This window comes from Notothenia rossii (genome assembly GCF_949606895.1).
Source record: "Notothenia rossii genome assembly, chromosome: 1".
Classification (NCBI taxonomy): Eukaryota; Metazoa; Chordata; class Actinopteri; order Perciformes; family Nototheniidae; genus Notothenia; species Notothenia rossii.
The window spans coordinates 1,019,449-1,036,817 of NC_136912.1; the positions used below are offsets into that span (position 1 = coordinate 1,019,449).

At 46.0% G+C, this 17,369-nt stretch overlaps 2 protein-coding genes across 2 annotated transcripts in view; both read left to right on the top strand.

Annotated features, from left to right (window-relative positions):
* Positions 1-17,369, top strand: part of LOC307032247 (extracellular serine/threonine protein kinase FAM20C-like) — a 72,329-nt gene that overhangs the window by 36,669 nt on the left and 18,291 nt on the right.
* LOC307044790 (dynein heavy chain domain-containing protein 1-like) overlaps positions 1-17,369 on the top strand; it is a 48,381-nt gene that overhangs the window by 20,680 nt on the left and 10,332 nt on the right. Inside the window, exons 20-29 of the mRNA XM_079690171.1 lie at positions 16-3,055; positions 3,149-3,251; positions 3,985-4,144; positions 4,236-4,518; positions 5,042-6,533; positions 6,669-6,774; positions 9,486-9,600; positions 9,684-9,870; positions 16,602-16,704; positions 16,825-16,840. Coding sequence (XP_079546297.1) covers positions 16-3,055; positions 3,149-3,251; positions 3,985-4,144; positions 4,236-4,518; positions 5,042-6,533; positions 6,669-6,774; positions 9,486-9,600; positions 9,684-9,870; positions 16,602-16,704; positions 16,825-16,840 — 5,605 coding nt within the window. The remainder of the gene's footprint in view (positions 1-15; positions 3,056-3,148; positions 3,252-3,984; positions 4,145-4,235; positions 4,519-5,041; positions 6,534-6,668; positions 6,775-9,485; positions 9,601-9,683; positions 9,871-16,601; positions 16,705-16,824; positions 16,841-17,369) is intronic.

Genomic DNA, 17,369 nt, shown 5'->3' on the forward strand with positions numbered 1-17,369 from the left:
CTATTTTCTTCACAGCTGGAGCAATTCCAACCAATTGATGAGACCTTTAAGGACATTATTCAGTCCGTCTCAAGTGACACTCATGTGTGGAACTTTGTTAATCCAAAGAAAACCAATGAGAGATTTCATGGCAGAAACTTCCACCAGATTCTCATCGATGGTGTCTCTACAATGGAGGCCATTTCCAGCCAGATGTCTGACCTCCTGGAGAGCCTCTGTCAACAGTTTCCAAGACTGTGGTTCTTAAGTGATTGGGAGAGGATCCAGCTACTCTCCTTTGAACCAACGCCTTCCACACTGCAGCCTTTTGTACGCAAATGCTTTAAAGGGATACGTTGGCTGGAAGTGGATTGTGTAGTACCATCTAATCAGACAGGTGTAAAGATCTGTGGAGCTACATCTGGGAGCCAGATGAAGGTTCTGGGGTTTTTCGGCAGCCTCCAGGAACACATTACCTTTCCGTCTCCTTTGGAACCCAATCCCAATGCCTTAGGTTGGCTTTCTATCTTTGAGAAAGAGTTAACGTTGACCATGGTGCAACTCATGAAGAAATGTGCTATTGTGAGAATCCAGCTTGAACCACCCACTGAAGATGTGGCATTTGATAACCAAGTAAAAGACATTGTATTTCAAATTGCTGAAAGAAGGAAAGTCGCCCTCCCTGTGCTGGATCTCGTGTCTGAATACCCTCTTCAGTGTCTGCTGGTGGTGGAGGAGGCCGTTTGGTGCCAGTCTGTCCTACAAGCTTTCCAAGAGTCAAGTCCAGTGATGTTAAGAAACATAAAGGCATACAACTCTGCAAAATGGAAAACCCTTGGGCGTTTCATAAGGGATGGAGTCACAGGGTCTGACGGTGAGTCTTTGGTCTCTAAGTACACGATGATGTGTCTGCGAGCTTTGGTGCAACTTACAATGAAGCATTCCCAGCAGCTTTCTCGGCTCATGGAGGTGCGTAGTCTTCCAGAGTCGTCTTTCGAGTGGCTAAGTTTCATGAAGTATCATATCAACTCAGAAGCTTGTAGTCTGACGGATGATCCAACATGTCACGTGGATGTTTTGGGCCATCGACTCCAATATGATTATGAGTATTTTGGTCCAGAAGATTGTGTGATGGGACACACTCCATCCACAGATCGGGCCATACTGGGGATTCTCCTGGCTCTCACCAGCTACAGGTGTGGGTTTGTGAGGGGACCTTGCATGTCTGGAAAGAGAACAACAGTGGTTCAGTTGGGAAAAGCGTTGGGGCGAATGGTTGTCAACTTGCAATGTTGTCCAACTATGAGCCCCGGTGTTGTTCAGAGGATGCTGTTGGGTGCTCTTCAGACTGGAGCGTGGCTTCTGCTGGACTCTGTAGACCTACTAACACAAGGATTACTTTCAATGCTGGGCCAGCATCTATTTGACATCCAACAATCCTTCACAGAGTTCACAAAGAAGAAGAACCAAAGAGTGAAAGAGGAGCCAAAGGACTGGCATGCTGATACAGAGTGCACAAACCTCCATTCAGATTGTCACATGGTGATTGCAGGGAAAAGCATTTCTGCCAGACCAAGCTATGGATGTGTTGTCATCTCATCCAAAGGGTATTCATCTGAGGTTCCAGAGATTCTGCGATGTGCTACCAGACCCATCGCTTTAACCCTTCCAGATTACAGGATCATCGCAGAAGTAATGCTGACTTCCATTGGTTACTCAGACGCCGTGTCTTTAAGTCAACGTCTGGTGGACCTCATCAGCCTGGCCCAGGATTCCCTCTGTCTGCCTGATTCCATCAATGACCACCAGAGCTGCTACCTTGTCCTCTTGCTAAAGATCATCTCTGCATCTGAAATGCACTTCCAACAAAGTGAAAGGCAAAAAGACATTTCTGATGAGGCCGATCCGACGCCTTCAGAAGCTGTGACGGTCAGAGTTGACGGTGAGGACAGAAAAGAAGCTGAAAAACCCTCCAGGTTTCTCAGTCCTCATTTGGCGATTATACAAGGATTAATGGAGGAGACAGCCATTGTCAAAGCCATTCTTTCTGTCTCATTACCTGTTCTTTATGAACAAAAGAAAGCCTTGCAGTTCTCCATCCTTCTCAAGGAAACATTCCCTATTGCATGCCAGTTTCCTCTCTTCCAAGAGTACATCGAGGAAGAAGAAAAGACTCAACTTAAAGATGCACTAACAGAAGAACTACAAAGGAAATGTTTTCACGCTGACACTGAAATAATAAGCAGTTCTCTGAGACTCTACCATGCCATGAAACTCTCTCCCGCAGTTATTCTCATCGGCCCTTCAGGTAGTGGAAAGACAACCTGTCGCTGTGCTCTTGCTGAAGCACTCAACCACCTGGCTGCGTTGACAGAAAATGACAATCGGATGGAAGGAGATACCCCACAGATCTCAACCTGGAACTCTGTGGACACCGTGGTTTTATTTCCTAATGCCATGTCCCACAAGGAGCTATTTGGCAGCTTCTGTGAAAAGAGAGGATGGCAAGATGGAGCTGTAGTAAAGGTGCTGAGAGATTCAGAACCCAAAACCTGCAACAAGAAGCAGAAAAGTGATCAGATACATAAATGGCTGGTGATGGATGGGAATCCTGTCGACTGGTTGGACTACTTAACTACAATGTGCAGTCCTCAGGACCAGTTTCTGTGCCTGTCTTCAGGGGAAATACTGCCATCCCAACCACACCTTAGACTCGTGATGGAGGTCACTGATCTACGTGATGCCAGTCCCTCTGCAGTGACCCGCTGCAGCCTGGTTTATTTCTCAGGTTCTGATCTGTGGAAGGCTGTGTGGAGGAGTGAAATGGATGCTCTGTCTTCTGAACACAAACTGGATCAAGGAACCTTGAACATGTGGAATCGTCTGGCTGAAGATCTGTTCTCCAACACACTTACCGCTTTAACATCTGCAATCCTAAATGAAGGAGAATCTCTTGAAGGCGTTGTGCATGGGATGAGCGAAATCATGTCGTTTGTTCGGATCCTACGAGCCCTCCTTCAGCATGTCGGGAAGGAAGGGGACAAAGCTGGAGCAACACCACAAGTGGACAAAAAAGGTATAACCAGGACGGTTGAACAGAAAGTCTTATTCAAGCTAAGGTAGTGACTTAACTTTTATTATTACTTCATCGCCTATTTTTTTCCACCAGATACACCTCTACACAGAGCGGGGACAGACAGCAAAGGCCTGCTGAACAGAAACCTTTTCCTGGTGGCTTATATTTGGGGATTTAGTGGACATCTGCATCCTCGGTAAGACCATTTTGGTTTTCTTATCAAAATGATGCCATAAATAATCAATTTTGTTAGGGATGTCCCGATCACCTTTTTATGTTCCCGATCCGATTCCGGTCATTTGATTTTGACAATTTGCCGATACCGATTTTTCCCGATCCGATCTTTATGCAATGCATTAAGAGAAAAAAAAGCATTCAAGTTGTCCCTTAAGGTTATTTTTTTATTTAAATTGGATATTCTATCCAACATGGATATAGCTTCTTTCTTTCACAGCAGCATTGGATCAGTTCAGTTGTGCAGCATTGGATCAACACAAAATAAAGCTTTCAGTACTCGTTAGCTTACTGCTACAATTAGACACTGCGCCCTGCCCACTCTGTTGCCAGATTTGAGAGAAATAAGCAGGTCTATGAGAACAAGCCCCAAAGAAGCAACACATACATGATGTTCTGTCATTTGAAACCAAAACTAAGGCCTCAGGATGACTTTAAGACTTGAACATGGTCATTTTTGTTTTGTAACATTGAATACAACATTTAAAAAAATAAAAAAAAATAATCCCGATCCCCGATCTTTTTCTCCCGATTCCGATCCTTTGAAAATCACGTGATCGGGTCCGATCCCCGATCACGTGATCGGATCGGGACATCTCTAAATGTTGTATGTTATTGCAAAATAAATCACATATTTCTGTACACAAACAACATTTCTCTCCAATTTTTTTCACCTACTTTATGATTTCCTTCAGCCACTGGCCACGGTTCGACTCAGTGGCCCATCAAGTGCTGTTTACCTGCCGATACAGAATTGTGGTTCCTGATGGAGAGAGTGTGTTTGAATACTTTTTTAACATCGACATCAAGACATGCCCCAAGAACACACTGCTGACAAATTCTATCCCTCCCATGGTTTGTCCAGAATACTCTTGTGCATTGAAAGTACACACATATATAATACATCTGTTTAAACATTATAACTAACACATGTCTCGTTATTTAGTATAGGAAGTATGCCTCTCTTCTGAACATCATGTTGGAGGCGAACCAGCCGGTGTTGCTCGCAGGAGAACCCGGTTGTGGAAAAACGACTCTGTGCAGAACGTTGCTGAGTTTTGAGAAGCCACACATTACTCTACCAGCCAGTCCTCTACTGAGATCCAGAGACCTGCACACCGTACTGAAGACCATCAACTGCACGAAGAACTGCAGAGACACTCAGGGTCCCAATGCAAAACAGACAGGACTGCTTCTCTTTGTGGATGATTTGCACGAAGCCCCCAGAGGTGAGTAAGAACATTAAAGGTCACCTATTATGCTAAATCTACTTTTACATAAATATTTGAGATTATGAAAGTCTCAGGAACAAAGACCCCCTCTCTTTCTGTCCTGATACATCTCTATGAAGACCCGTCTGAAAATGAGCTGATCAGATGTTGGCCACTTTATGATGTCATAACGATGTTTTGGCTTGTGTAACCATTAGCCAATCAGCAACCCAGGTAGCTCCTAGAGCACCATTGAGTTCTTTGTAACCAAATGTCTCTCAGAGGGGCGTGGGGAGGGGCTCCTTATTTTCATCTAAAGTAACAGACAGAGAATCAGCACTTTGGAAACAGGGCTGAAACAGGGGATTATGGGTAATGCTGCAATGATCTGTTTGGTGTTTCAGCCAATCAGAGACAGGCTCTGTATATATCTGAGACCTGTGATATACTGATGAAAAACATTATAATAGGGGACCTTTAACTTCAGGACATTTAGTTTGAAGCTTCTTGAGGTTAATATTGATATTGTGCCTGTTTATAGATGTCTTTGGAAAGATGTCTACAGCTCTAGACACGCTCCGACAGAGCATCTCGATGGGACGGATTCTAACATTTGACGGCTACAACTTCAAGTTATTGAGTGCTGCTTCCCTCAGCTACATGGCCACCTGTTGTGTCTCTGGATCACACAGTGCAGTGATTTCCTCCAGGCTCTCACGCCTGTTCTCCAACTTTGTGCTCCCCAGCCTTTCTATGGACGTCATATTGTCTATCCATTCTCCTCGGCTAAAGATGTGGCTCAAAGAAACGCAGCTAACGCAGAGTGCTGAGGATATGGCATGTTGCATTATCACTGCAACTAAGAATGTGTACGATGCTGTGTGCGACCAATTCAAGCCTACTGTGCAGAGGCCCCTTTTCATATTTTCCCATCATGACCTTCAGAAGGTGTTTAAGGGTTTGTGTCTTTGGCAGCCTGACAGAGGGACAATGCAACAAAAAAAGGAAACACTACTAATCCTTCCAGAGTCTGAACCAGTCCTCAACATCGCACATCTCTGGATGCATGAGTGTTTGCGTACATTCAGCGACAGGTTATGCTCCGAGGATGAAAGCAAAATGCTTGAGTCCCTCATAGCCATGACGGCAACAACTCACTATGGAAGGAGATTGGCTGATGCAACTTCTGCTGTCAGTTTAGATTTCACAAGACTTGATATTCACACCCCCCCCTCGGACACAGACGGTCAGCCAATAGCTAAGAGTTTAGGTAACCGTCATTTGCCTCAAGAGACAAAACCAGCTGGACAATCCGACCTGAAGAAAGACCGGACATCGACTGAACCTTCCTCTTTGTCTGGAAACATTTCGTCACTAGAAGAAAGCCTAAAAACTCACGCTATGCAACCCCAGATTCTTCAGCACATGGAGGACAAGCTGGCTAATCTTGTGTATGGTCCTGATCTCTCTGAGGCTCCAATGAATCAGAAACACATTTTTAAGGGTAGCATTACTTACCAGGACAGAGACCTTGAGGTATTACTGCAGCAACTGCGTGTCCTCGTCAGCAGAAACAAGGAAGACAAAGGACAGGAAGCTGATTATAATAGTTTAAATAGATGCGTGGTGCACAGACAGAGGGTGGGTCAGCTGTTACACATCCTCCGGGCGCTGCTTATACCCGGAGGTCACGGACTGCTGATGGCCTCAAACAAAAGCACAGGTCGTAAAACCACAGTGCGTTTAGCTGCCTTTATAACCGGACACCTGCTGATGGAGGTGCATCCCGGTAACGAGGGCGAGTTGCACGAAATCCTCAAAGAAGCTGGGAACAAAACAAGAGTGGATGGAGTTAGGGTCATCATACTGGTTCACCAAGGAGTCAGTCAGCCAATCAGAGGGGAGCTGCTGGCGGCGATGGCTCACCAAACACAAGCAGGACTTTACACCGAGGATCTGAGGAACGTTGTTTCCAGAGCGACTGATGTGAGGAAGTCAAGACGATATCGTATGGACTACTGGATGTCTGAGAAGTAAGAGGAAACTGCCTTAAATATTGGGATGTTGTTGTTGCCACGTTTAGATCTTATTTAAAGACAACAGATCTGGGCTGAAATGTTAAAATGTGGTTCATTGTTAATCAAGTTAATACTGTTTTTTTTTTACAGGTACTTGAGCCAAATCCACAGACATGTGCACGTGTTCCTGTTGCTGCCCTTCACAATGACAGACAGCAGTGAGGTTCCTGCAAACAATGGAGACCGTGGATTGACTGTAAATACCTTTTTTATTTATTTATTACAACACCTGTCACTGAGCCAATACACCTGTAATTAAATATTGAAACACAAACTGTTCTTTTATGACCAGTTAGTTGGAAAAGTCAACCTGCGGACAAACATTTAAACAGGTTCCAAACATAACTAATTAACCTGTTTAGCCCCATGCCCCCGCGGAACGTCTTGCAAGAAAAAGCTTCTCAGGGCTTCTTAACATTGAACAAACTATGAATATATCATACCCACCTAATGGGAAGAAACTCAGCTAACTGACGATACGAACCATTTTTACCGAAACAAAATACAAGTTTCACAAGAAGCGTCTAAAAGAGCCCTGAGCAAAAAAATGCTAACGCAGTTAGCACAGAACTCACGGTATAAATGCGTTATTTCTTATCGGATCTGCACAAAAAATATATCAGCTAGCAAGCTGAGATTCCACAGATTCTAGATGTATAAGCATCATCACTGAGCAAACAAAACTCGCCACAGGGGAATCAAACCCAGACATCACACAACTTAGCTTTAGGTAGCAACAACGGCAATATGTCTTACCTTTGCTGTTGTTCTGATCAAAAGTTGTGTTCAATGGCGTTCAAACGATAAAAACGCGGCTGAAGGTTAATCCATAGTGTCTGAAATGATTTCTGATAATCCATCAGCAATACACTTGGTTTTCAGTTTTCTGTTTTCAGAGCGTAACATAGCTTTCGACTGCGTGCGCATCACTCTCACTTCTCAATGGAACGTGCATGTTGATTCTATTGGCTCTAACAGTTCAAAAGAGGTGTCAATCATCATAATCGACCATTGGGTTCCAGAGAAACAGCAAATACACCCTAATGGACATGAACACTGACCCCTGCATCTGTCACTGGATCCACAGCTTCCTCTGGAACAGACAACAACGGATCAAAATAAACAACTCCACATCTCTCCCTCTGCACCTCAGTACAGGAGCTCCACAAGGCTGTGTCCTATCCCCCTGGTGATTCTCACTCTACACAAACCAACTCACATCTCAGCACCCCACAGTCAACATATATAAATATGCAGATGACACAACAATAACAGGACTCATCTCAAATAATAATGAAACACAATACCTCCCTCAGATCCATCAAGCAGTCACCTGGTGCTCAGAAAACAGCCTCTTACTTAACACAGAAAAAACCCAAGAAATAATCATCGACCTCAGGCGAAAGCCACAGCCCAAATCACCTCTATCTATCTCCGGCACACTCATTTCCACCACAGACTCACTCAAATGTCTTGGCACTCACATAAGCAATAACCTCCAATGGAAGACCAACACAGACGTCATCTACAAAAAAGCCAACCAAAGGCTATTCTTTCTGCGGCAGCTCAAGAAATACAGAGTAAGGAAACATCTCCTAATCCAGTTCTACACAGCCATCATCCAAAGCATCCTCACATCATCCATCACAGCAGTTCAGCAGTTCAGACACCCTCTCCCAGAATGAACTTCAACGTATCATCAATAAAGCATCAAAAATCACCTGCAGTCCCCTTCCATCACTCAAATCACTTCACCACCAACGAACTGTCACAAGGGCAAAGAAAATCATTTCTGACCCCTCCCACCCAGCTCACCATGTCTTCCAACTTCTGCCCTCAGGGAGGCGCTACAGGTCACTGTCCACCAAAACCGCCCGCTTCAAAAACAGCTTCTTCCCCTTTGCAATACGGACACTCAATGGACTCTAAATAACCCCAATGAACAATCACAATCCACCACACCTTGAACTTTATGTATATATGTCATGATGTATGTCTTTGCCCTGTGCTGTGTGTTGTACTTTGTATTGTCTGTTTATCGTATGTTGAATTGTACGGAGCAAGCTGTAATAATCTGCACTGAACACGAACTCCACCAGCCTGGCTGTGTGGTCATCAAAGATTATAATAATTTTTGTTGCTAAATCTTTCTAAAAAGGTCAAATGTCACTTGTTTTGCATCAATCTTGATACAGGGTACTTATTATATGTTGTACTTTGGATTCCTAAAGCTTCCCATCATCCAAGGGTAGTTTTCACTATAAGTAATTGTGTTGTTGTTGGACAGACACTATAATTTACATTGTTTTACCATGTTTAATCTGAATTTACTTTAAAATAAAAACATCTATATTGATTCTGACTGTTCTACATCCAACTCACAGGTCTATCATTACTTTGAGAAAAAAGATTATTAATGTTCCCCTTTGAGAAGGGAAGATATGGTCATTTGTTCTGGGAATGTCATTTTCGATCCTGAGACCTGAAAACAGGCTCAGGGCTGAACAGGATAACACATCAAATATCATTTAACACTTGAAATGGATGCAGTGTTTGGTCTTTCATTTCTACAAGATTTCCTTCAACGTTCTTTCAGAGTTAACCGAAAGACTGTCACTAAAAGGGTATATCATTGGGTATATCAACATGAAAATGTACCAATAATATGAACTGGTTTACAATATTTGATATACTTAACACAATTTAAAATAAACCTTGAAATGGATGTGCAGTGTTTGGTGATTTATTTCTGCATCTTCACTTAAGACTTCCTTCAAACAAACTGTAGTCCATGTTGTTGTGTATACGCAGTCCTGAATCTACTCTGATGGACTGGTGGAAAGGGCTCTCTATACTAAGTGCAGGTCAAATTGAATATTGAATGCTATTCTATGCTTTGTGATGCAGACCCAGCTGATGAAGGCTCTGAGCCTGAGTGTGTGTGTGGACGTTTACCAGCCGTGGTCCAGACTGTCTCTAGTGGAAGTTGCTGCTCAATGCCTCAAAACAAACCCTCCTAAAAGTCAGTCTCCACTCTCCTTATATTGACCTCTTTTTACTGGCAGTGCCATATCTACACTGTGCTCTCCTTTCCCCTTCATTCAGCAGAGAGAGACAGCTCAGAGGCCGGCCTGTCTGTGGTTATGGCAGGAATCCATCAGTCTGCATGTCAGTATGCGTCTGTGCTGCTCAGAGACCAGACGTTTAGCCCTCAGACCTTTCTGGAGTTTATCGCTCACTTTCATCACCTCTGCAAACATCTGCACACACAACATCAGAGCAGAGCCAACAGGTAAATATCCACAGGTAGTTCTTCTTCTCTCTGTGTCTCCTGTGTTTGATATGCTGCAGCTCCACTGTAGCCTAAAGATGATAAGATAATGCACAATCTACATTCCCTATTGAAGTGACTGTTATTTTGTTATTTTGATTGTTGTGTTTTATCTTAACCCTTAGGTGCATACATGGGTCTTTGTCGACCCGGTGAGGGGGTTTTCTTGAAGTATCTTTGTAATTAAAATGTGTTATCATTTCATATTCCAGCTATTCTTCAAAAAACATGTTTTGGATATCATGCCATTCAAATTTGTAATTTACATTTCAAGAAATTGTAGTTTTTGTATTTCTACCCCAAGCTTCCAAAAGTGGGTCAAAAATGACCCGCATGCATTTTCTATGGAATCCTATGGGAAAACGTTTTTTTCCAAAATGTAAAAAAAATATCTAAAATTATAAATAGTGAAAGATTAAATATAAAATATTTCTAGTGTGAACCAAAATACAATACTAAATATTATACAAGTGATTTTTCTTAACCAAAATGACAAAAATGACATAAAAAGACATGTTATTCTAATACGGCTCCTTTTTGACCCACTTATGGAAGAGTGTAGGGTCCAGCCACTCGGGCATCTAAGGGTTAATGTGTGCATATGTGTAAATGTGTCTGTTCATTGTATATATAGAGGATATACATATTTATACACATTTGTATATTTGTATTATTGTATTTTGTATTCGGGATTGTTGGAAATGTTATTTCGATCTCTGTCTGTACAAACACACAGCAACATTGACATTAAAGTTGACTTTGACCTCAATAGAAATAAAATAGCATTAAAGAAAAAGTAGAAAATATACATGTTGACTTATACATGTACAGTAACAAAATATAAAGCAGGATAAGAAGCAAACAATATGAGGAAATGATCAAACTAATCCACAACATGTCTCATAAATGATGTGTTTTTCTATTAAGGTAAGAATAAGCAGGGTGTCCGCGGGTTCTTCAAAAGTATTAAAAAGTATGAAAGGGCATTTTCCAAGGTTTTACATTTTGTAGCTTGTTTTCAATAAGTATATAAATGGTCCAAAGAGGTTGTGTTCTACAGTCTGCCTGAATGTAGTCATTGCGTAGGTGTGTAGTGTGACTCTGTGTACTTTATTTATGGCATCCCGTTGGATGTGACGTCATCTGAACAGGACATCGCACGCTCACTGCTTGATAGTGCGAAGGTCCGTTTACGCCGGTTGCTAAGCAACATCGTTATGGGGAAATGCAAGTCTGCGTCCAAATGGTTGGAAGATAAGGAGGAAGGACAATCAATACTGTGTATAGTCAATGTGAGGTAAAGGGTGTCGCCAAGGTAACCAGTTAGAACTCCAGGTGGCGACGAGGTCTTAAAATGTAGGAAAGGGTCTTATAAAAGGTCTTCAAAAGGTCTTCCATCTGACTTAAGGATTCCTGCATATCCCTTGATAAGGCACCTTTGCAAAGGGGGTTCAGTAGATCTCTGAGATTCTGCAAGGACTGGATCCAACACAGTGTTAAAACATGTGATATATATTTTTCTTTTATATTTGGAGCACAGCCTCTGCATCGTGATGTCTGTGAAAGCATTTGCCCTTGAGTGATAAAAAGAATGTAACATGGTGCTTGGTGAGAGCTAGTTTCAAACAAGAGATACAAACAGAGACGAGTGAAGGCCAACTTCAGCAAGATCAGGAGACTGCTTTCAAGAAGTCAATAAGTAACAGAGCTTTACAGACATTTCTGATGCGACCCTGGATAACATTCAATCAAATCAAACTTGAATTATATAGCACTTTTACACAACTTGCTTCACAAACACATACACTAATTCAATTCAACCAAATTAAAAAGGTGGTTCTTCACTCGGCTTTTAAAAGAATGTACGCTCTCTGACACCAGGGCTTCTGGGAAGCTGTAATGGGTCTGAAACCAGAGCTGCTCTGATTGGTTAGCTAGCCGGCTCTGTTGTGATTGGTCCACCACTTGGAGATGTTCCGCCCCTTACTCTATCACATACAATGTGTTGGAGCGCTAGCCAATAGGAGAGTGAGTGTTACAGTGATGTCACTATGTTCAGAAAGTAAATAAAGGAGCACAAAGGAGACATTTCCCCCCTCTGGATGGAACACAGGGATTTTAGCCTTTGCAGACCATTTACATGCACTAATGTACCTACATAAGAGACAGCAGGAGAGGGAACACCACAGACATCAGGAGAGGGAACACCACAGACAGCAGGAGAGGGAACACCACAGACAGCAGGAGAGAGAACACCACAGACAGCAGGAGAGGGAACACCACAGACAGCAGGAGAGAGAACACCACAGACAGCAGGAGAGGGAACACCACAGACATCAGGAGAGGGAACACCACAGACAGGAGAGGGAACACCACAGACAGCAGGAGAGAGAACACCACAGACAGCAGGAGAGAGAACACCACAGACATCAGGAGAGGGAACACCACAGACAGCAGGAGAGGGAACACCACAGACAGCAGGAGAGGGAACACCACAGACAGCAGGAGAGAGAACACCACAGACAGCAGGAGAGGGAACACAACAGACAGCAGGAGAGAGAACACCACAGACAGCAGGAGAGGGAACACCACAGACAGTAGGAGAGAGAACACCACAGACAGCAGGAGAGGGATCACCACAGACAGCAGGAGAGGGAACACCACAGACAGGAGAGGGAACACCACAGACAGCAGGAGAGGGATCACCACAGACAGCAGGAGAGGGAACACCACAGACAGGAGAGGGAACAACACAGACAGCAGGAGAGAGAACACCACAGACAGCAGGAGAGGGATCACCACAGACAGCAGGAGAGGGAACACCACAGACAGGAGAGGGAACACCACAGACAGCAGGAGAGGGATCACCACAGACAGCAGGAGAGGGAACACCACAGACAGGAGAGGGAACAACACAGACAGCAGGAGAGAGAACACCACAGACAGCAGGAGAGAGAACACCACAGACAGTAGGAGAGAGAACACCACAGACAGCAGGAGAGAGAACACCACAGACAGCAGGAGAGAGAACACCACAGACAGTAGGAGAGAGAACACCACAGACAGCAGGAGAGAGAACACCACAGACAGAACACCACAGACAGTAGGAGAGAGAACACCACAGACAGCAGGAGAGAGAACACCACAGACAGCAGGAGAGAGAACACCACAGACAGCAGGAGAGAGAACACCACAGACAGTAGGAGAGAGAACACCACAGACAGCAGGAGAGGGAACACCACAGACAGTAGGAGAGGGAACACCACAGACAGCAGGAGAGGGAACACCACAGACAGCAGGAGAGAGAACACCACAGACAGCAGGAGAGAGAACACCACAGACAGTAGGAGAGGGAACACCACAGACAGCAGGAGAGGGAACACCACAGACAGCAGGAGAGAGAACACCACAGACAGCAGGAGAGAGAACACCACAGACAGTAGGAGAGGGAACACCACAGACAGCAGGAGAGGGAACACCACAGACAGCAGGAGAGAGAACACCACAGACAGCAGGAGAGGGAACACCACAGACAGCAGGAGAGAGAACACCACAGACAGCAGGAGAGGGAACACCACAGACAGCAGGAGAGAGAACACCACAGACAGCAGGAGAGGGAACACCACAGACAGCAGGAGAGAGAACACCACAGACAGCAGGAGAGGGAACACCACAGGAGAGAGAACACCACAGACAGCAGGAGAGGGAACACCACAGACAGCAGGAGAGGGAACACCACAGACAGCAGGAGAGGGAACACCACAGACAGCAGGAGAGGGAACACCACAGACAGTAGGAGAGGGAACACCACAGACAGCAGGAGAGGGAACACCACAGACAGCAGGAGAGGGAACACCACAGACAGCAGGAGAGGGAACACCACAGACAGCAGGAGAGAGAACACCACAGACAGCAGGAGAGAGAACACCACAGACAGCAGGAGAGGGAACACCACAGACAGCAGGAGAGGGAACACCACAGACAGCAGGAGAGAGAACACCACAGACAGCAGGAGAGGGAACACCACAGACAGCAGGAGAGAGAACACCACAGACAGCAGGAGAGGGAACACCACAGACAGCAGGAGAGGGAACACCACAGACAGCAGGAGAGAGAACACCACAGACAGCAGGAGAGGGAACACCACAGACAGCAGGAGAGGGAACACCACAGACAGCAGGAGAGGGAACACCACAGACAGCAGGAGAGAGAACACCACAGACAGCAGGAGAGGGAACACCACAGACAGCAGGAGAGAGAACACCACAGACAGCAGGAGAGGGAACACCACAGACAGCAGGAGAGAGAACACCACAGACAGCAGGAGAGGGAACACCACAGACAGCAGGAGAGAGAACACCACAGACAGCAGGAGAGGGAACACCACAGACAGCAGGAGAGAGAACACCACAGACCACAGGAGAGGGAACACCACAGACAGCAGGAGAGGGAACACCACAGACAGCAGGAGAGGGAACACCACAGACAGCAGGAGAGGGAACACCACAGACAGCAGGAGAGAGAACACCACAGACAGCAGGAGAGGGAACACCACAGACAGCAGGAGAGAGAACACCACAGACCACAGGAGAGGGAACACCACAGACAGCAGGAGAGGGAACACCACAGACAGCAGGAGAGGGAACACCACAGACAGCAGGAGAGGGAACACCACAGACAGCAGGAGAGAGAACACCACAGACAGCAGGAGAGGGAACACCACAGACAGCAGGAGAGAGAACACCACAGACAGCAGGAGAGGGAACACCACAGACAGCAGGAGAGAGAACACCACAGACAGCAGGAGAGGGAACACCACAGACAGCAGGAGAGAGAACACCACAGACAGCAGGAGAGGGAACACCACAGGAGAGGGAACACCACAGACAGCAGGAGAGGGAACACCACAGACAGCAGGAGAGGGAACACCACAGACAGCAGGAGAGGGAACACCACAGACAGCAGGAGAGAGAACACCACAGACAGCAGGAGAGGGAACACCACAGACAGCAGGAGAGAGAACACCACAGACAGCAGGAGAGGGAACACCACAGACAGCAGGAGAGAGAACACCACAGACCACAGGAGAGGGAACACCACAGACAGCAGGAGAGGGAACACCACAGACAGCAGGAGAGGGAACACCACAGACAGCAGGAGAGGGAACACCACAGACAGCAGGAGAGAGAACACCACAGACAGCAGGAGAGGGAACACCACAGACAGCAGGAGAGAGAACACCACAGACAGCAGGAGAGGGAACACCACAGACAGCAGGAGAGAGAACACCACAGACAGCAGGAGAGGGAACACCACAGACAGCAGGAGAGAGAACACCACAGACAGCAGGAGAGGGAACACCACAGACAGCAGGAGAGGGAACACCACAGACAGCAGGAGAGGGAACACCACAGACAGCAGGAGAGGGAACACCACAGACAGCAGGAGAGGGAACACCACAGACAGCAGGAGAGGGAACACCACAGACAGCAGGAGAGGGAACACCACAGGAGAGGGAACACCACAGACAGCAGGAGAGGGAACACCACAGACAGCAGGAGAGGGAACACCACAGACAGCAGGAGAGGGAACACCACAGGAGAGGGAACACCACAGACAGCAGGAGAGGGAATACCACAGACAGCAGGAGAGGGAACACCACAGACAGCAGGAGAGGGAACACCACAGACAGCAGGAGAGGGAACACCACAGACAGCAGGAGAGAGAACACCACAGACAGCAGGAGAGGGAACACCACAGACAGCAGGAGAGGGAACACCACAGACAGCAGGAGAGGGAACACCACAGACAGCAGGAGAGGGAACACCACAGGAGAGGGAACACCACAGACAGCAGGAGAGGGAACACCACAGACAGCAGGAGAGGGAACACCACAGACAGCAGGAGAGGGAACACCACAGGAGAGGGAACACCACAGACAGCAGGAGAGGGAATACCACAGACAGCAGGAGAGGGAACACCACAGACAGCAGGAGAGGGAACACCACAGACAGCAGGAGAGGGAACACCACAGACAGCAGGAGAGAGAACACCACAGACAGCAGGAGAGGGAACACCACAGACATCAGGAGAGGGAACACCACAGACAGACAGCAGGAGAGAGAACACCACAGACAGCAGGAGAGGGAACACCACAGACAGACAGCAGGAGAGAGAACACCACAGACAGACAGCAGGAGAGGGAACACCACAGACAGCAGGAGAGGGAACACCACAGACAGCAGGAGAGGGAACACCACAGACAGCAGGAGAGGGAACACCACAGACAGACAGCAGGAGAGAGAACACCACAGACAGACAGCAGGAGAGGGAACACCACAGACAACAGGAGAGGGAACACCACAGACAGACAGCAGGAGAGGGAACACCACAGACAGCAGGAGAGGGAACACCACAGACAGCAGGAGAGGGAACACCACAGACAGCAGGAGAGGGAACACCACAGACAGCAGGAGAGGGAACACCACAGACAGCAGGAGAGGGCCTCTTCAAAAGGGCATCAATAGGAACTAAATGAAATGTAGTAAAATTCCAAAAGGTTGGATTTGTTGCAGTAATGTTGAATAGATTCCAGGTTTAAAGGACATTTCCATACTACCCTATAATGTCTGTTTGACTAGATACATGTACACACACACTCTGGTTTACAATAACTTGTCTACATTCTCCAGATTAGCAGCTGTTCTGTCCCGTCTGGATGTGATGAGCGGCGCAGCAGCTCGGTACAAACAGAACCTGGTGAAACTGCAGGAGGAGGTTTCAGAGGCACAGCAGGTAAGATTCAGCCTCTCAGCACTTTCATCTGGAGATCAATAGACTGCCACACTTTCTATATCAGTTTCTCAGCACAGTCACACATGATTTAAACAACCATGTTAGCAATTTGTGTGACAGTGCTTCTCAAAGTGTGGTCCGTGAGCACCCCCTAGTGGTCCGTGAGTATATTGGTAAAATGTCACATTTGAAATAAATAAATACATTTAAGTTTTCCGCACTCTCGCGGGAATATCTCCGCTAAGTTTCTTTTGATTGTGTGATACAGGCCATGTTGCCACTTGTTTGTACCATTTTCAGGCGATTTGTAATCTGTTTTTATTTGTATTTCAAGAAGCGCATAAAACAAACAATGGATGTATTTGATGAACATGTATCCATGCTGGAAGTAGATTTAGATGTTAGGAGTGAGATAGAGAGTATTATCTAATATATGCATCCAATGAAGCATTGCATGAAGTCTGTTGCTGATCAGAGGCTGTTGTTGGGGGCAGACCATGCAGGCCGGCCCGATGGTCACCAAGGTTCATGTTTAAATAGCATTTTTACAAAAAAAGCCCATGCGAGCCTAACATGTGAAGAAAGGGCTCAGACCTCAGAGAGTTAGACTTGGGCCTGCGACCATAGTTTTACTGTATTTTGAAAATCCACAGCGGAGGTTTGTG